This window comes from Vicugna pacos, chromosome 22 (genome assembly GCF_048564905.1).
Source record: "Vicugna pacos chromosome 22, VicPac4, whole genome shotgun sequence".
Taxonomy (NCBI): Eukaryota; Metazoa; Chordata; class Mammalia; order Artiodactyla; family Camelidae; genus Vicugna; species Vicugna pacos.
Genome location: NC_133008.1, coordinates 6,582,006 through 6,602,909, shown reverse-complemented (window position 1 = coordinate 6,602,909; position 20,904 = coordinate 6,582,006). Strand labels below are relative to the sequence as shown.

The 20,904-nt window shown below is 46.9% G+C and overlaps 1 protein-coding gene across 15 annotated transcripts in view; it reads right to left on the bottom strand.

Moving 5' to 3' along the window:
- Positions 1-10,062: 10,062 nt before the first annotated feature.
- RASGEF1C (RasGEF domain family member 1C) overlaps positions 10,063-20,904 on the bottom strand; it is a 64,473-nt gene continuing 53,631 nt past the window's right edge. For 14 of the 15 annotated variants that reach the window (XM_072947078.1, XM_006198914.4, XM_072947086.1 and 11 more), the window contains 3 exons: positions 20,289-20,412; positions 11,208-11,280; positions 10,063-10,770 (listed from right to left, as the gene is read on the bottom strand). In XM_072947078.1, coding sequence (XP_072803179.1) covers positions 10,746-10,770; positions 11,208-11,280; positions 20,289-20,412 — 222 coding nt within the window. In that variant the 3' untranslated portion in view covers positions 10,063-10,745. Of the gene's footprint in view, positions 10,771-11,207; positions 11,281-19,516; positions 19,776-20,288; positions 20,413-20,904 lie in introns of those variants that run through there. The other variant, XM_072947080.1, reaches the window with a different exon arrangement.

The window sequence follows — 20,904 nt, the reverse complement described above, 5'->3', positions numbered from 1 at the left end:
GGGATACCCAGGGCCCTCCTGCCAAGGGGCATCACTGTATCCGGAATGACACTCTGTTCACAGGCAGGAGAGATGTATACAGAAAGAGACACTTGGAAGGCTGCAGGGCAGCTCAGTCTGGTGAAGATGAGGCAGCAGGGCCAGGCCTGCCCAGAAAGGACAGCACGCAGGCAGCTCTGGGAGTCTGGGCAGCAGGAACAGAGGGGTGGCTTCACCAGGGCATGGCTGTGGGGCTAAGTCCGCGTTACATTCCTCCGGGGAAAAAGCATCTGGCTGGTCTAGTTTGAGTCAGGAGCCTACACCTCGACCCTAGAAATGCTGGACACCTTGACTGTCAGTCTGCCCAGTGGGCATCTGTGGAGGAGGAATGGTCCCAAGAGCTGGCACGGCCCAGAGGCCCCAGAGACAAGGGGAGCTCTGTCTGCTGCAGGAAAACCATGCAGGCTGCTTGGTCCCACTTCCTGCCAGGTAAACAGCTCTGGTTTCTTCCAGAAGGAGAAAGTGGGGTTCCAAGTCTCTCTCCTCAGACATGTCATCCAGCTGGGAGGCCGTGCTGCCTCCAGCGCATTTGTGGTCACCCGAGAGACTGGAGCCCCAGCGACTTTTCTCCGACCAGCAGTCTGCGGATTCAGGTGGAGCAGCGCAGTGCAAGCCGCCCGCCCAGAGCTGACCCCAGCCTGCATGCTGCTTTTAAACCAGCATTCAAGGCAAGAAGAGTAAAACAGAACTACTGTGCACAAGGATGTTTATTACAGCGTTAATTATAGGGGCAAAAAGTTGGAAATAAACTCATGTATTTGTCAAGCAAATGATGGTACAATACATTTGAGGATGATTCTGCAGCTATTAATCTATCAAATAAGCTGCAGCAACGTGAGGAATGCTTATGATGTATTGTTGACTGCAGATGCAGAACACAAAATAAATCTCTGGTCGTCTGTGACATAAGTCCACGTGTGTGAACAAGGCCCAGAAGGGAACAGGCAAAATGAAAACAGTTGGGTTTGTTTGGGAGGATGATGGGTGATTGGTTTTACTTTCCATTTTTTTCTATTTGCAAAATGTGTTCTTTATCAAAAAGCTATCTCTTATGAGCCATTAAGAAACCACTGAGGAACTTACTAGAAATAGTGGGATTGTGGCAGGTGGAGCCAAGTGTAGGGAGACTGGGAGAGCTGGGGGTGCTTGCTCCAGGCGACCCTCAGTCACACTCTCTTTTATAGGCCTCGTACTCTCCATGCATTTAATGATTCTGTCCCCAGCCCTCGGGAGAAAAATAGACATAAATCTGGTCTATTGACTGTGTGCTTCTTTGCTAAAGATAAATCTCACATCATTGCAGCATATGGGATATTGCGGCAGCATTGGACACGCTGGCAATACTCCTATAAGTCCTTGTTTAAAAATTGTGCCAGCTTGGTTTTTAATGTCGTTATTGAAGGCAGAAGAGGCCAGCCCGTTACCCCTGCTGGAGTCACAGTTACCTCTTTCCTGCCAATCACTTTTGCCCTAGGAGATGTTGCCAAAACGTGGAGAACGCATCTCCCAGTGAGATATATGTCCCATGGTGGGTAAGAATCTTCTAAGAAGGTTTGGGGGTGGGGGTATCCAGATCTGCTCAGATATCTGCTCAGATCTGCTTTCAGAAAGAAAGGAATTTGCCTAGAGATTCTACTTGTGGAGGATAAAGGCTCACAGGGAATGCCAGGAGATCACTCCAGGGTGGGGAATGGGTGGCAGATGCTGTCAGGTATCACCCGCTGACCATTCCAACCCCTCCCCTCTTGTCTGACTCCACTCTAGGGGCTATAGGAGATAAAAACTCAGTTTTCCTGTAGGGGCATCCATCCACCCATCCACCCACCCATCCATCCATCCATTCACTCATTCATTCTGTTCATGTTTACTGAGCCGCAGTTCTAGGAACTTGGAATACACAAGCACACAATCAAAGATCCCTTCCTCAGGGCACATTCTAGCCAAGATGCTTTTCTGGCTAGTGTGTTGGGAGGGAAGGTCTGCTGCTGCCACATCTTCCTCTTTCTCCCACCCACATGGGGTCATGAGGATGGAAGCCACACACAAAGGGTGGTGGAAAAACAAGGGTGAAAGCGCCTGTGTCCTTCTGCATTCTTTAATGCTTCTCTGTTCAAAACACGGCGTGGAAGACTTCCCATTATTTGCATTTGGCAGCAGCTCTAACTGACATAAATAGAGAAAGTGGGGCACAGAAAAACTCTGCGCCTAGCCTCTAGGTGTCTCAACATCCTGACATCTCTCCTGTCCTGCTCATTTTTAAAGACTTCCACATTAGGCCTCTTGACTAAGGGGACTCAACTCTAAGAATGAAGAAGGAATTGAGCTTTGGGATATGAGTGAAGAGGGCGTTTGGGGAGGGCCCTTCAACAGGCCGGTAGCCCCGCAGGCATAGGGTGCTATGTACTGACTGGGGCCATGTTAGTGGCAGGTATCAGAAATCCAGCTCAATGTGGAGAAAAATTTATCTGGTCACTTATGAAAAGTCTGGGGGTTGGTCTAAGCTCAGGCACAAGTGACTGCAGTAGTAAATGGACATCATCAGAGCGGGGCTTCCTCTGGCCCCCTCTCAGCCTTCTCTTCCTGATTGCCTTCATTCATTCTTAGGTGGGCTCTCCTTGTATGGATGCAAGATGACCTCCAGCAGGTCCAGGGGGTCCATTCTGTCTTCTCAGAATCCCGCAATTCAGAAGGGCATAGTAGGAGAGGAAATTCTTGTCTTTCTCAATGGACTTTCCATTCCATATTCTGAGTCTCATTGGTCTGAGTTCACCACTGAGCCAACCATTGTGACCAAGTGGATAAATGCTCTGACTGGCCACATCTTCCACATGCTCACCCATGGAGGCAGACGTGGAGTCCCCTTGACCCAACCCCATGGACTGAGAATGGAGGATGTGGTAGAGTGAAAAATAAATATTTGATAGACTTACCATATGATCCAGCAATCCCACTCCTGGACATATATCCAGAGGGAACTTTAATTCAAAAAGACACCTGCACCCCAATGCTCATAGCAGCACTACTTACAATAGCTAAGACATGGAAACAACCTAAATGTCCATCAACAGATGACTGGATAAAGAAGGTGTGGTATATTTTATAATGGAATACTACATAGCCATAAAAAATAATAAAATAATGCCATTTGCAGCAACATAGATGGACCTGGAGAATGTCATTCTAAGTGAAGTAAGCCAGAAAGAGAAAGAAAAATACCATATGATACCACTTATATGTGGAATCTAAAAAAAATGACATAAATGAACTGATTCAAAAAACACAAACTCACAGACATAGAAAACAAACTTATGGTTACAGGTGGTGGGGAGGGAGTGGGAAGGAATAAATTGGGAGTTCGAGATTTGCAGATACTAACTACTATCTATAAAATAGATAAATAACAAGTTTCTACTGTACAGCACAGTGAACTATATTCAATATCTTGTAGTAACCCATAATGAAAAAGAATACGAAAAGGAATATATATATGTATATGTATGACTGAACTATTACGTTGTACGCCAGAAACTGACACAACATTGTAAACTGACTATCCTTCTATTAAAAAAACCAAGCTGCTGGGCTTGAGAACCCCGGCCACAGTCCATCACAGAGTTTTGAGGCATCCCCACACCCAAAGCAGCTTCGCTCCAATCAGTGTCATATTTGGGACCCTGGGGACAGAAGGGTTCCTTTAGAAAATAAACCCACCTGCTAAATAAAGTTTGCTGTCTAGCTTTGCTGATGTGGGGGCTGGGAGCATGGAATCCAATGCAGGAAGAGCAATCTTGATGTTTTGGAGACGAATCCACCCATGTCCTTTGCGCACACCCTCCAGCGGCTCCCGTGCATTCACAGTCCAGTCCCCGGTCCTCTCATGGCCTCAGGCCCTGGAAGTCTGGGTCCCGTCACCTCTCTGCTGTCATTCTCCATCATTCCACCGGCCACTCTGCTCAAATGTCGCTTTCTCAGTGAGACTTCCTCTGACCACCCTATACAATGTAGCCCTTCCCACCCCAAACTCTCCCCGCTTCCCTACTGTCCCTGCTTTCACATTCTGACATCACCTTATAGGGGGCTTTGCTCCCTGCTGTGTCCCCAGGGAGCAGGGCCTAGCACAGAGTGGGTGCTGAACAACTGTTTGTGGAATGAATGAATGACCCCACTGCAAGCTGTTTCTGCCTCAGGACCTTGGTGTGAATTGGCGCCTTTGTTGGGAATGCTCAAGGTTGACTCCTTGTTACTCAGGACCCATCAAGTGTCCTCACTTCAGAGAGGACATCTCTGTTGCCCTAACACCCTACCATTCAGAATCTTTTTGTCATCCTGCTTTCTTTAATTTTTCTGTAACTTGAGATATAATTAATATAAAATATCACATAAAATTCACCATGTAAAAAATATACAGTCAGTGCTTTTGAGTATTCACAAAATTCTGCAGCCACCATCACTGCTCAGTCCCATAACACCCACCACTCCAAAAAGGAATCCCAAGCTCGTTATTATTCTCTCCTCACCCCCCTCCCCAGCCCTGCAACCATTAATCTCCTTCCTTTCTCTGGATTTGCCTGTTCTGGACATTTCATATAAATGGAATCATACAATCAGTATACAAATCAGCCCTTTGTGTTTGACTTTTTTCACTTAGAGAAATATTTTCTAGGTTCATCCATGGTGTAGCATCTAGCAATACCCCAATCTTTTTCATGGCTGAATAATATTCCACTGTATGAACTGACCGCATTTTGTTCATCCATTCGTCAGTTGATGGACTTTTGGGTTGTTTTCACTCTTTGGCTGTTATGAGTAGACTGCTGTAAATGTTCACGTACGTGTTCTTGCATGAATGTCTATTTTTGTTTCTCTTGGAAATGAAACTTCTTATCACTTTCTGTTCTCATCACTTGGAGCTCTGATCGCTTTCTGAAATTATTACTGGGCTTATTTATTGGTTGTACCCGCCAGGGCCAGGGCTAGGGTAAAGCGAGTGAAGTACTTACTTCAGTTACCAAATAGAAGAAGGAGACCCCAAACCTCAGCCATCAGTATAAATAACATTTTTAATGTAATATTTTTAAAAAATCAAAGATGGAATCTTTTGCTGCTCTGAGGCAAAAGGGAACATCGAATCCTGTCTTTCATATGTTGATATTTTGTTCACTATGGATTTTTTGCCTTAGTTTTGATTTTTTAAAATACTGCATTAAAATATTATTCATCTTGATGACTGAATTTTGGGGTGACATCTCACATTTTGTGCGGGGGTAGAGTGCGCCCTTGCCCTAGTCCCCCTCCAGAGTGTAAGCACTGTGGGTGCTCCACCCCCAGCCCACGCAGCAGGCTGAAGGAAGCTCATGTCTGGCTGCAGGAAGGGGCTGTTTTGAGCAGTGGGTATCTGGGCAACTTTGATTATAGGGAAACTCTTAAGCTGAGCGGTCACGTTTCCCTTGACGCCCTTCAGAACCCCAGGTGAGCGGGGCTGAGGCCAGTCCCCAGGGCCGGCTGCTTGATGGAGAGGAAGGGATAGATCCCAGGCATCATGGAGGAGAAAGGGACACAGATCTATGAGCAACTGGTCAGGGAAAGGTGGCAGAGGGACTTTACCATCCAGTGAGGCATCTGACACCTTGCACTCATGGTGCAGGAGGCCCAGCGTGGCTTTAGGGTCGGGGTGGCTGGAACTGGCTGCTCTGCAGATTCATGCCTGAGCTGGGTTAGGGGTGCGAGAAGGAGGGCACATCCCTGGTGCCTCCATGCAGCACCAGCTCCAGCCTTGACCTCTGTGAAATTCCAGGTGGATAATTCTCAGGGCTGCAACCCAGGGACAGATTTTAAGGGGGCACCAAAAAATTTAGTAAATAAGATAAATATTTTAATGCAGTATTTAAAAAGTTAAATCAGGAAGCCACTGCCTGTGAACTGGCCACCTGTGTTTTTTCAATACAGTTTTGTTGGAAATTTGGCAAAATTGGAGAGCAAAAGCCTGTGGTGCTGGCCATGGCATCCTGGAAGGGCACGCTCATGCTTTTCCTGGGGTGTCCCGAGGACAAGGAGTCCAGCAAGGAACCGGGGAAGATGGTAAGAAGGGAGGGAGGGAAACACGACTAGGTGGATGGCTGGATGATGGATAATTGGCAGGAGTAGAAGTGATAGGAACAGACAGTGTTAAGGAAGTGGATTGGACAGAACCTGGGGATTGACTGTGAGGGGGCAGTGTGGGAATAGCACACTGAGGTGCAGAGCAGGAAGGAAATAATAAAGGTCAGAGCAGAAATAAATAAAAGAGACCAAGAAAAGAAAAAGATCAACGAAACCAAGAGCTGTTTTTTTTTTTGAAAATATAAAATGGTTAAGCCTTTAGCCTGGCTCATTAAGGGAAAAAGAGAGAAGGCCCAAATAAACAAAATAAGAAATGAAACAGGAGACGTTACAGCCGACATCACAGGGACACAATCATAAGAGAATGGTATGAAGAGTTGTATGTCAACAAATCGGGCAAGCTGGAAGAAATGGAAAAATTTCTGGAAACATGAAATCTTCCAAAACTGAATCACGAATAAGTAGCTAGCCTGAACAGACCAATTACTGGCATTGAAATGGAACCAGTAATAAACAAACTCCCAGCAAAAAAAAGTCCAGGACCAGATGGCTTCACAGGGCCGGGGTGGAGGAAAGGTGAGTGTCACGTGTCCGTGCTGTGGGAAGACCCAGAGGCCAGCTGGACCGCCCCTTGGCTCCTTGGAACCCTCAGAAGCAGGCATGTCCCTGTGAGCTGGGTGTCCTCGGGCAGTGGCTTTGCCTTTCTGAACCTCCGTTTTGTCACTTGCCAAGGGGGATGGTGACAGTACCCACCTAGAGGGATTTGTTAGGCTGTGTACAAAAAGCGCGGGGCTGGGGCTTGACATCATGGTGGGTGCATTCGAGTTTGGGGTGAAATGGAGCCTCCAGCTGAGGCACACCCCGAACGTGGCTCTTGACTGAGTTGCCTGCTTCTGCCCCCTTGATCAAAGGATGGGGTGTATCAATGGTGGAGAGTTAGAGACCAGAGGAGGAGGCGTTGCTGGAGGTGTGCTGTGGGCAGGGTGCCCCTCCCTAGAGAAACTCACATGAGCCCTGCAGCACGGGGAGCCCAGTGGCCTGAGGTCTGACGCCTGCCCGAGGGATCTGAAGGGCGAGAGGTCATGCTGGTGGCTGGCTGTCTCTGAGCTGTTAGGGAAAGGGTCTGTGCTGTACCCTGGGACAGCTTTGGACACACCTTTGAGAACCACCCTGGGGTTATCTGGGGTCCTGCCCTGGAGGGCTGTCAGGTGGGACAGACAGGCCTCCAAAGAGGCTTGGATGTGGCCAGGTTCCTGGGATAAGTCGCTGGCCACAAGGAATGAGGGGGTGGGGAAGCAATGTGTGTGCAGGGGCTTCAGAGGACCCACGGATCACCCATGTGAGATGAATTGATTCTGAACCCCAGCCAGGTCCAGGGGTCTCTGGGGCAAACCCCAGTCAGGGAAGTCTTCCTGTTCCCTCATCCCCACTGCTCCCTCCCTGGAGGGCTCAGAGAAAAAGCGCTGGGCAACAAAGGAGACACCACAGCCGTGGCCCGCCCCTGGCCTCCTGGGCACAGTGGGGCTGCCGGCTATCCCGAAGCCCTGAGGCCCAGGTGCCTGCTGGGTGCCTGAGCTGGGCGGCTTTTCAGGCCCTGCGCTGTGTGGCAGGGTTCTGCGTCACCTGGCACCAGGCTGGGCCTCGTAGGCATCACTCTCGGGCACCTCCTGTGCTGCTGACACCTGCCCTACAGGCAAGGGTTCCACCTGCCGTGTCCCCGGTGGGTCATCTGAGCTGGCTGTAGGGATTGAGGCCAGGACAGCAGGAGGACAAAGGGGTCTCTGCAGGGAAAGGCCATGAGTTCTGGACGTGGCTAAGGAACCATCTGTGTGGCTGTGAGGAGAGCGCCATCCTTCTCTGTGCTCTGAGGCTGCGCCCGGAGAGGGCGCACCTGGAGAGGGCGCAGCAAGATCCCCACCTGGATTGCTACTGAGAGAAGGCCCTCCTGGCTGGGACACCGGCAGCCTGGCTCCCAATGGCTGCTCAGAGAGGTGGAGGCCAGGGCCTCCGGGATGACCATGACACAAGTGCACTCTGCCTGAGCCCCTGGGTCCTGTGTTCTCTGTGAGGCTGGCCGCGGGCTGCCTTCTTCCTTCCTTCCTGGACCCCCTCTAGCTGGGGGTGAGCCCAGGCCTCACGTCACCATCCTCACCTGAAGCCTGTTCTGCACCGGGCCACCGCGGGGCTGGCAGGCTGTAGGGAGCAGACGTGGCGGAAGAGGATGCACGTCAGGGATCCGTCCCCAGAGAGGGGCCTCCATCCCTGAGGCTGCAGCTCCGACTAGACAGCAGGCTGAGGGGCGGCATGCCTGGCAGTGGGAACAGCAACTGCGAGGCCACAGGGTTAGGATACAGGAGACACCGCGGGCCTGGGGGTAGGCACCCCTCCGCAGCCACGCACTGACCTGCCTGCCGTCTGACCACCAGAGTTTGCGCTGCAGGCCCCGTACAGCTTCTCCAACATCTTTCTTCATGCTCCGCACAGCCTGGTGGGGGCTGCTGCAACTCCAGGGGGAGTGGTCGGGAGGGGCGTGGCCAAGAGGGGGCGCGGCTGGGAGGGCGTGACTGAGAGGAAGAATTGGGGGTCTGGCTTCAGAGAGAGAGCTGGGAGACTGGGCCTGGGTGAGGGGTTGCATGCGGCGGGGAAGTAGAGGAAGGGACTGTAGCCAGCAGGCCCCAGCCCTTCTACCTCACCTGCTGCTTCCCGAAGCTCAGCCTTCTGGGGTTTTCTTACAGGCCCTGCACTGAGTTTTTTGGGAATAAGGAGATGGAGTCAGGTGACCTGCAAGGCCTGGGCCCTGAGGGTGGGCATTGGCCCTGGCCTTGCCATCATATGTCTCCAAGGCCACCAGCTCCTTCTGTGCCACTCGCCCCTGCTCCTGACAGGCAGGCTCAGTGTGACCAGGAGGCAGGGACATTCCCCACTGACGACTCCCTGCAGGAGTCTTATCTAATGTTGCCCAGGGGATGTCAGGGACCAAGGGAGCTTGTTGGGTAGGGATGAAGGGATCAGGAGGGGCTCCTAGCATCTCCTGGGACCCCTCAGGACTCCTTGGGTTTGGTCCCAGGGCTCCACTCAGGCCTCTGTCAGGAGATCGATATGGTGGAAGGCAGGGTGGGAGCCTGGGCTGGCTGAAGCTCCACTCCACTACTCACTGTCTCTGGGGTCTCAGGTGAAAAGGGGGTGGGCTGGTCTGGGTGCAGAGCAGATCCTGCTCAACCCCAAGGTGCAGCATTCCCATGCCTCTGTCAGGCTGCGAGGCCCTTCTGGGGCCTGGGTGAGGTCCTGGATTCATCAGGCAGAATTCGAGTTGGGGAGGCACCTGGGGTACCGGTTGCTCTGCCTCTGACTGTCCCTCAGATGGGGCCCAAGGCCATGCTGCCAGGATAGCCGAGTCTGGTAGCAAGCAGGGCCTCGATGTGACCAGGAGTCAGCTAGGGTGGGTCAGTGCACCTCCAACACATCCCTCTGCCCCACGGGCCTTGACCAGGAATGGGGTGCACATCATAGTCCCTGACATCTTGGCTGGTGACCTGGCCACATGCCAGGTGGGGGCCCATCCACTTACTGGCCCAGAAACTTGGCTCAGTTTGTGGCGGGCTGGGTGAGGGCCCAGTGGGAGGAGTCTCACGGTGGGCTGGGGGGCCCTCCCTGGCTTCATTAAGCCCCCTTCTTCCCCACCCCCCACCCCCAACAAGAGAGGCGTCTGGCCTCACACTGGGCTGCTGATATACATTCACCAGAGTTTACCAAGCACCTAGTCAGCACCGGCTCCTTTCAGCAGGACATGGGGTCTATGGAGCAGAAATGGCCACCATGTCCCCCTCCTGACCTGCCGTCACGGCATTCCTGGGCCTGAGCTGGGAACATGCCTGGCCTCCTGGCAGAAGCCCATGGGCTAGAGACATGAAGTAGATGTGGCTATACAGGGTGTACCAATGTCTTTATACCAACTTTAAAATTTACAATATACTGTACACACTGTCAAGTCTGTGACACACAATCTTCCTGCTGACTGGCGTCATAGCTGTCACCAGGAAGCTTTCTCCTGATACCAGCAGGATCCGGAAAGGTGTGCACAGGGCTACAGAAACCAGCCCATCTCAAGGGGCAGGATAGGGTCCGTCGGCAGAACGGCAGGGGCCACTGGTGGGCTCTGGTCCTTCGTACATCACCGTGATGTCTGCTGGAGGTGCGGAGGCTCCCAGGCCACCTGGCGACAGACCAGTTGTCCACCACCACGGCACGAGTCACCCAGTGGAAGTGAGACTGCATCGCCCAACCCCCTGAGTCGTCGGTGAGGATGGACAGACTGACCAGCAATGTGACCATCACCGTCCTGAAGGCAGGGCTCCCAAGGCACGTGCCCTCCACACGTCCGGAGGCCCTGGGCCCGGCCACAGCTGAGGTTCCGCAAAAGGTGGAGAAAGGTCTCCTGTGCTGTGTGGTCACTGCGGCAGGCGCCAGGCCACAGGGTCACAGTTTGCAAAGCAGTGAGGCACGGATGGCTCCACCTCCCGCTGGGCTGGCTGGGGCCGGGCTGCCGAAGGCTGCTGCTGGCTCCCTCTCCTCCTTCTCCTCCTCCTTTCCCTCCAGCTCAGCGCTTCTCACGTCTTCCCCAGAATAGAAGACCTGCAGATTTAGACACCCCGAGGGTGGTGAGCGCCCGCTGGCCTCGCCCCACCCCAGAGGGGCGCGTGCCAGCTTATTGGCTTGGTCCTCAGAGCCCGCAGCTGCCCATCATTCCTGCCTCCGCTCGGCTGTGTCAACAGGCTGAACCGGCAGGAAGCGGTGCGGGTCTCACTTTTTGTCATGAGTATGGACTGGGGTCCCTGGGACACACATCTCGACCAGCCTCAAGCCACGGAGGGTTATGGTCGAAGCCTCTTCTCTCTCCCCTAGCCCTTGAGTTCCTCCCCCACCTCTAAGACCCTGGTCTGACCTGGCCCCTCCCCATGGTAGGGCTCCCAGAAGGCTGACAACTTGGGGATGGGTGAAGCCTCTGGGCTCTCTCCCAGCCCCAAGCACCCCACCCCGCCCCTCCTCCCCGTCTCAGCACCCAGACTCACCTTAGAGATTTCCACCTCTCTTTTTCTGTTTGGTTCTCTGGGCTCTCACTTTCATAAGAAGCCAGATAAAGACCTAGTCAGAAGATGAACTGAAATTAGGCCATCCATGACAATAATCTGTTCTGCTCCCCGAGTCTCACCTGCTTTAAATTAAGTTATTGTGGGAAGACAATTGTAGATTCACACACAATTGTAAGGCGTAATACAGAGATCTGTGTGCCTTTTACTCAGTTTTCCCCAATGGTACCCACCTGCCAAACTACAGGACAGAATCCTCATCAGGATATTGGCCCCGACCGTCAAGACATGAACATTCCTTCACCACAAGGATCTCTCATGCGGCCCTTTTATAGCCACACCCACTGCCCTCCTGTCCCCTCCCCCTTCTTAGCCCCCAGCCACCATTAATCTGCTCCCCATGTCTGTATTTTGTCATTTCAAGAGTGTGATATAAATCATCAACAAGAGGAAGGACAAAAACCACATGATCATCTCAATCGATGCAGAAAAAGCATTTGATAAAATTCAACACCCATTTATGATAAAAACTCTCGCCAAAGTGGGTATAGAGGGAACATATCTCAACATAATAAAAGCTATATATGACAAACCTACAGCCAGCATAGTTCTCAATGGTGAAAAACTCAAAAGCTTCCCATTAAAATCTGGGACAAGACAAGGATGCCCACTATCACCACTCCTATTCAACATAGTCCTGGAAGTCCTAGCCAAAGCAATCAGGCAAGAGAAAGAAATAAAAGGGATCCAAATTGGAAAAGAAGAGGTAAAAGTGTCATTATATGCTGACGACATGTTACTATATATAGAAAACCCTAAAAGGTCCACACAAAAGCTACTAGAGCTGATTGAAGAATTCAGCAAGGTAGCAGGTTACAAAATTAATGTTCAAAAATCAGTTGCATTTCTTTACAGTAACGATAAATCAACAGAAAAAGAAAGTAAAGAAACAATCCCCTTTAAAATAGCACCCAAAGTAATAAAATATCTGGGAATAAATCTAACCAAGGAGGTGAAAGAATTATACACAGAAAACTATAAACCATTGATGAAGGAAATTAAAGAAGACTTTAAAAAATGGAAAGATATTCCATGCTCTTGGATTGGAAGAATCAATATTGTTAAAATGGTCACACTGCCCAAGGCAATCTACAGATTTAATGCAATCCCTATCCAATTACCCAGGACATATTTCACAGAACTAGAACAAATCATAATAAAATTTATATGGAACCATCAAAGACCTAGAATTGCTAAAGCATTACTGAAGAGAAAGAAAGAGGCTGGAGGAATAACTCTCCCAGACTTCAGACAATACTATAGAGCTACAGTCATCAAGACAGCATGGTATTGGTACCAAAACAGACATATAGACCAATGGAACAGAATAGACAGCCCAGAAATGAACCCACAAACTTTTGGTCAACTCATCTTCGACAAAGGAGGCAAGAATATACAATGGAATAAAGACAGTCTCTTCAGCAAATGGTGTGGGGAAAACTGGACAGCAGCATGTAAAACAATGAAGCTAGAACACACCCTTACACCATATACAAAAATCAACTCAAAATGGATTAAAGACTTAAACATAAGACAAGATACAATAAACCTCCTAGAGGAAAACATAGGCAAAACATTATCTGACATACATTTCAAAAATTTTCTCCTAGAAGAAATAAAAGCAAGAATAAACAAATGGGACCTAATGAAACTTACAAGCTTCGGCAGAGCAAAGGAAACCAGAAATAAAACAAGAAGAAAACCTACGGAATGGGAGAAAATTTTTGCAAGTGAAACCGACAAAGGCTTGATCTCCAAAATATATAAGCAGCTCATACGACTCAATAAGAAAAAAATAAACAACCCAATCCAAAAATGGGCAGAAGACCTAAACAAGCAATTCTCCAAGGAAGACATACAAATGATCAAAAAGCACATGAAAAAATGTTCAATATCACTAATTATCAGAGAAATGCAAATCAAAACTACAATGAGGTATCACCTCACACCAGTCAGAATGGCCGTCATTCAAAAATCCAAACATGACAAATGCTGGAGAGGCTGTGGAGAAAGGGGAACCCTCCTACACTGCTGGTGGGAATGTAGTTTGGTGCAGCCACTATGGAAAACAGTGTGGAGATTCCTCAAAAGACTAGGAATAGACTTACCATATGACCCAGGAATCCCACTCCTGGGCTTGTATCCAGAAGGAAATCTACTTCAGGATGACACCTGCACTCCAATGTTCATAGCAGCACTATTTACAATAGCCAAAACATGGAAACAGCCTAAATGTCCATCAATAGGTGACTGGATAAAGAAGAAGTGGTATATTTATACAATGGAATACTACTCAGCCATAAAAACCGACAACATAACGCCATTTGCAGCAACATGGATGCTCCTAGAGAATGTCATTCTAAGTGAAGTAAGCCAGAAAGAGAAAGAAAAATACCATATGAGATCGCTCATATGTGGAATATAAAGACTCATGGACAGAGAATACAGACTTGTGGTTACCAGGGGGGTAGAGGGTGGGAAGGGATAGACTGGGATTTCAAAATTGTAGAATAGATAAACAAGATCACACTGTATAGCACAGGGAAATATACACAAAATGTTATGATAAATCACAGAGAAAAAAATGTGACAATGAGTGTGTATATGTCCAAGAATGACTGAAAAATTGTGCTGAACACTGGAATTTGACACAACATGTAAAATGATTATAAATCAATAAAAATGTTAAAAAAAAGAGTGTGATATAAATGGAATTGTACAGTATGTAACCTTTTGGGTTTTGCTCTTTTCACTCTAATTCTCTGGAGATTTATCCATGCTGTAGCGTGTATCAGTGGTTCATTCCTTTTTGTTGCTGACTAGTACTCCATACCATTCTTTGTTTAACCATTCTTCCACTAAAGGACCTCTTCCAGTGTTAGACGTAGCAAATTAAGCTTCTGTAAACCTTGGTGTATGGGGTTGTGTGTAAACATGTAAACATTCATTTTTCTGGAATAAATAAATGCCCAAGAGTGCACCTGCTGAGTCATATAGTAGTTGCATATTTAGTTTTACAGGAAACTCTTTGTCTGGTTCTACATCCTGATAATTTTCTCTTGCTTTTTTCTAAAAGCTTTATAGTTTTACATTTTATGCTCAAGCCAGTGATCCATTTTGAGTTAATTTTTGGGTAAAGTGTAAGACATGAAGTTCATTTTTTGCCCTATGGCTGTCCAAATGCACCTGCACTATTTGTTGCAAAGTTGCCTTTCCTCCACTGAATTGCTTTTGCACCTTTGTCAAAAATCCATGGGCATATTTGTGTGGGTTTCTTTCTGGGCTCTCCATTCTGTTACACTGATCTACATAGATCATGTGATATAAATGGAATTGCACAGTATGTAACCTTTTGGGTTCGGCTCTTTCCATTCTGTAACCCTCTGGAGATTCATCCATGCTGTGGTGTGTATCAGTGGTTCTGTGTGTGTGTGTGGTGTGTCTGTGGTCTGCCCCACCGGCGTCACACCGACTCAATCACTGTAACTATATAATATCAGCTTTAATATTGGGTAGAGTGATTCCTTCCGTTTTATTCTTCTTTTTCAAAATTGTTTCAGCTATTCTAGTTTCTATTTCCATAGCAATTTTAGAGTAATCTTGTATATATCTGTAAAAAGAAAAATCTTGCTGGAATTTTGATAAGAATTTCATTAAAACTGGCCTTAATGGGGAGAATTGATATCCTTGTTATGTTGGAATCTTCCAATTCATAAATGTCATGTCTCTCCATTTATTTAGTTCTTTGATTCCTTTCATCTGCATAGTGTAGTTTTTAGCACACAAATCCTGTACATGTTGTATTAGATTTATACCTAAGTATTTCTTTTTTGAGTGATTCTAAATAGTATTATATTTTTAACTCGCTGTCCACATATTCGTTGTGAATATATAGAAATAAAAGGATTTTTGCTTGTTTACTTTGTATTCTGAGATGTTTGCTGAACTCATTTGGTTCTAGGAGTTTTTATAGATCCCTTGGGATTTTTTACATCTTCTGAAAATAGGGGCAGTGTTAATTCCTTGTTGATATGTATGTCTTTTATTCCTTTTCTTGTCTTATTACACTGACTATATCTTCCACCAGTGTTTAGTAAGAGTGGTGAGAGTAGACATCCTTGAGTTGTTACCAATCTTAGTGGGAAAGCATTCAGTATTTTACCATTAAATATGATGTTAGCTGAAGGGTTTTTCTAGATGCAATTTTATCAAGTTGATAAATTATCTTCTATTCTTATTGTTCTGAGAGTTTTTACCATGCATATGTGTTGAAACTTGTCAAATGCTTTTTCTCCACTGATTGACACAATCTAGTGATTTTTATCCTTTAGCCTGTTAATATGGTGGATGATAGTAACTTATTTTCAAATACTGAATAGCCTGGCATCTACAGAGTAAGTCCTCTTGGTTGCGATACATGATTGTTTTTATATATTGCTAAATTGTATTTGCTAAACTTTCTAAAGGATTTTGAAATCTATATTCATGAAGGATATTGGACTGTACTTTTTTATGCTGTCTTTGTCTGGTTTTGGTATCAGGGAAATACTAGCTTCATCAAACGAACTGGGAAATTCCCCCTTCTTCTTTTTTCTCAAGGAGATTGTGCAGAATTGGTATTACTTCTTCTTTAAGTAGAATTAAGTTTGGTAGACTTCCCTAGAGTAACCATCTGGGCTCAGACATTTCATTTTGGGGTGTTTTTTTAAATAAATAATTTAATTTCCTTAATAGTCATAGGGCTGTTCAAATTGTCTACTTTATGTTGAGTTGTGGTAGTCTGTGTTTTTTAAGGGATTAGTCCACTTCCTTTAAATTGTCAAATTTACATGCATAGAGCTGTTCATAGTATTTCCTTACTAGTCTTTTGGTGTTGACAGACTGTGGTGATATCCTGTTTTACTCCTGATAATAGTAATTTCTGTTTTCTATTTTTCTTTGTCAAGAGGTTCTTTGCTAGAGGATGGCAATTTCATTGTGCTTTTCAAAAAACCAGCTCTAACTAGCTTTTTAAAATTGTTGTTTTGTTTTCCATTCTATTGATTCCTGCTCTTCTGTGCTCTTATTTCTTGCCTTCTTCTGCCTTTGGGTTTATTTCTCTCCTCTTTTTCTAGGTTCTGGAGGTGGGAACTTAAGATAATTGATTTGAGATTTTCCCTTTTTTCTAATGTAGGCATTCAGTGCTGTAAAATTCCTCCTCAGCCCTGTTTTAGCCAATCCCACAAATTATGATTGTATTTTCCCTTTGCTCAATTTTTTTTAATTTCCCTTGAAACTTCTTTTTAAATTCATGGATTATTTAGAAGTATGTTGTTCAAATTCTGTTTGGAGATTTCCCTATTATGTTATTATTTCTAGTTTGATTCCACTGTGATCAGAGAACAAACATGGTGTGATCTCAATTATTTTAATTTGTTGCACTTTGTTTTATGTAGCTCATGTTTTGGTCTGTCTTGGTATATTTTCTGCGGGCAATAGAAAAAAATGTGTATTCTGCTATAGTTGTATGGAATGTTCTATAAGCATTCTGTAGATCCTGTTGTTTGATGGCATTGGTGAGTTCTGCTGTGTCTGTGCTGATACTCTGTATAATTGTTCCATCAATTGTTGAGAGAGGGGTGTTGAAGTGTCCAGCTCTGATTGTGGATCTGTTTATTTCTCCTTTCAGTTCTATTGGTTTTTGCTCCATAAATATTGCAACTTTATGGCTAAGGCTGACCATTTTATTATTATACAATGTCCCTCTCTGTCTCTGGAAATTTTTTTTCCTCTGAAGTATACTTTATCTGATATTAATATTGACATTCCTGCTTTCCTTTGATTAATGTCTCCCCATCCTTTTACTTTTTAACTTGTCTATGTAATTGTATTTGAAATGAATTTCTTGTAGACAGCATATGGTTGGGTCACCTTTTAAATTTACTCTGCCAATCTCTGTCTTTCACTTGGTGTATTTAGACCATTTACATTTAATGTTAGCATTGACATGTTAGAGTTTAAGCCTATCGATTGATTGTTTTCTTTTTGTTCTGTATTTTGTTTTTTCTTGTCTTCCTATGGGTTACAGTTTTTAGAATTTCATTTTGATTTATCTATAGTAAATTCCTGAATAATATCTTCACTGGATGTAGAATTCTGGGTTCACAGTTGTTCTCTTTCAGCACATTGAAAATGTGCCACTGCCTCTGACTATGGTTTCTGATGAGGAATTTGATGTCATTTAAATTGTTTTTCTCCTATAGATAAAGTGTCATTTCTCTCTCTGTGCTTTCAAGATTTGTTCCTTTTTTTTTTTAGTTTCTAGAGGTTTGACTATGTGTCTTGGAAATAATTTCTTTAGGTTTATCCAATTTGGGATTCACTCAGCTTCTTGGATCTGTAGGTTTATATCTTTTCCACATCTGGGAACTTTCCAGCCATTACTTCTTCAAGTACTTTTTGACCATACCCAGTTTTCCTCTCCTTCCCAGACTCTGATGACATGAGTGTTAGATCTTTTCTTACAGCCCCATGGGTCCCTGAGGCTCTGGTTCAGTCTGTTTTCTCTCTATTGTTCAGACTGTCTAATCTCTATAGTTCTACCTTCCAGCTCACTGATTCTTTCCTCTGTCCTCTCCATCCTGCTGTTGAACCCATCCACTCAGTTTTTTATTTCAGTTACTGCATTTTTCAGTTACACGATTTCCACTTGCCTCTTCCTTACATGTTCTGTCTCTTTGCTGAGACTGTCTCTATTTTCGCTTGTTTCAGGGAGCCAGAGGCTGACTGCATTACCAGCATGCCCTGTCAGGGAAGTCTGACGGAGCCGAGGGCAGACTCAGGTCTTCTGTGAGAGGCTGTGACGGTCCCAGTCAGGGCTCATACATCAGAGGTAACTTCTCTTGGATTTTCTCAGCTTTTTTTTTGGGTGGAGGGAGGGACAGGAAGAAGTGAGTCAGAATGGAAGGTGCCTCTCTCTGAGGGCATTCCAGAAGGGCTGGGACTTTATTTTATGTCCACAGCGGAATTGCTGACTGGCACACAGCAGACTCTCTAGAAATACTGTTGACTGAAAGGGTGAATGAAATGCTCTCACTCCCCTTCCTGCCTCTAGTCTCCCCCACCCCTCCCCTAGTATGCCTCTGACACATTTTATTGCCCAAGTTCCATTGGCAAATGACAACAGTCATCACAATAATAGTGTGGTAGGCTGAATAATAGCCCTAGAGATGTCCAGCTCCTAATTCCCAGGACCTGTGGATATGTTACTGTCTATGGTGAAAACGGACTCCGCTGATGTGATTTAGTTAAGAATCTGGAGGTAAGAGTATCCTGGATTATCCAGGTGGGCCCTAAATGCAATTACAAGTGTCCTGATAAGAGGGAGACAGAGGGAGACTTGACTACAGAAGGCAACATGATGGTGAAAGCAGACGTTGGAGGCATGAACTTCGAAGATGGAGGAAGGGACCACGAGCCAAGGAATATAGGCAGCCATTAGACGTCGTAAAAGACCAGGAAATGGATTTTTCCCTCAGAGCCTCCAGAAATAATCAGCTCTGCCAACACCTTGATTTTAGCCCAGTGGAACTGATTCTGGACTTGCTTACTTCCAGAGTCGTAAGAGGATATATTTGTGTTGCCCTCAGTCACCAGATTTGTGGTGATTTGTCACAGCATCAATGAGAAGGGAACACAACTAGTACTGACTGAGTGCAGTCCTGTGGGCTTTGCTTGTGCCAAGTCAAGTAATTCTCACCACAACCCTGGGAAGTAGCTTCTCTTGTTACCCCACTTCAGTGTGGCTCAGAGAGGGTGCGAAAGCTGTCCAGGGTCACACAGCTTGCTGGGGTGGGAGCAGCCCAGACTGATTTATCCATCAGGCTGCTGAACTTCTTGTGTGGGTGGGTGGGGAGAATACTAGATATGGAAGAGATTCCCCTCCAAAAAGTTACTAGCTCCAAAATACAAAAAAATAAAATGACAAAATTGAAAGTATTAATAATTCAAAAGCAAAATAATTAAAAAGCCCTTCTCCCAGGGGCAGGTACAGCTCAGTGGTAGAGTGTGTGCTTAGCATGCACGAGGGCCTGGGTTCAATCCCCAGCACCTCCATTAAAATAAATAAGTAAATAAATAAACCTAATTACCTTCTCCACCTAAAAACCCAAAGCAAACAAAACAAAAACCTACAAAACAAAAAAGTCCTTCTCCCTAATGTTTTATTTTTAGCAGAAAATATTTTCCTGAGCATGGGAGCGGGTCCCTTTGTGAAAAGCTTGTCATGACGAGGAGCCAGGCTTCCTGTGTGCTGAGCAGGGACCTCCCAGCGTGGTACCAGGATGTCCTGGATCCAGAGAGCACTAGCTACAGGGCCGCGCCTCAGGGATGATCAGCCCAGGCCAGGCGACTGCTTGCTTCTCCAGCATTTTCTCTTCCTGGAGGCGGCGGCCCCAGGACGTAGGCCCCCTTAGCAAATCCACAAGCAAATCTGTTGCATCCGACAAATGACTGGACAGAAATATTGACTTATTGGAGGGAACAGACATGAACAGCGTTCTGGAGAAAAGAGGCCTCATGCTGGTGTGTATTACACACGCGCACACACACGCGCACACAGGCACTCACACGTGCACTCACACACACCAGCTGCAGAGAGACCCACGGCCAGCCCAGGGCTCCGCCATCCCCACATGAGCCCTGGGAGGATGGCTTTTTCTTAATCATTATTCATCATTAGGGTCAGGCATCGTTTAGGTTTACGATGTCCAACAGAATTCAAACTGTGCCTGGGGGATGCCTGGCCCTGGGGCCCCAACCTGCAGCTCCTTGGGCCCTGTCCTGTGCTCTGGGGGTTAGCAGCCATCCAGCTGGGGGATACGGTCTTCCCTGCTCCCTCCCAGAACCAGCGCACATGGGCACAGTGCGTCCCTGCCCAGAGCAGGGGCCCTGAATGGTGATGCAACCAAGGGACCGCCCACGAGCCCCGTGGTCAGGGGCCAGGGAGGCCACGGGCTGCCTTACCATCCTCGCTGAAGATGGGGGCAGTGTGCAGGTAGTGGGTGATGCTGCGGTCTTGCTCAAAGGGACACTCCACTTGCTTCCACGTAATGAACTCTCCAACTTGCTTGGCCAGCTCCAGAAACTTCTGCCAGGGACAGAGAGACACAAAATGGACGCACCCCCCCGTGCCTGGAGGTCACCTGTGACGGTGGGGCTGGCCCTAGCCAGGCCTCTCTCACCACCCACAGGGAGGCCACCTCTGGGGCGGGCAGGGTGGAACATGGGGCACAAAAATGACAGTCACCCATCGGGAAAATTGGATGTTCCTCATGTCCTTCATTGCCTGTGAAGCATTTGCTGCGCCCAGCACCCAGAGTTCACCTGCCTCCCTTGTCAAGGCGGGAGAGCAGCCCTGGGCTGCGGCCCTCAGCGGTGGCGCATCCAGCTAGAGGTGGCCACTGCTGCAGTTTCATTCTGTTTATTTCCATGGTTCCCTCCGCCTATGGCAAGTCATGTATCTCTACGCACAGCCAGTGTGTGTATTTAGAGAATGATGCAAGTACACTGAAATAAATATATTTAAGTCAAGTTTAAGTTAATTCATTTCAGTTGAATTTTGATTGAATACAACTTGAGT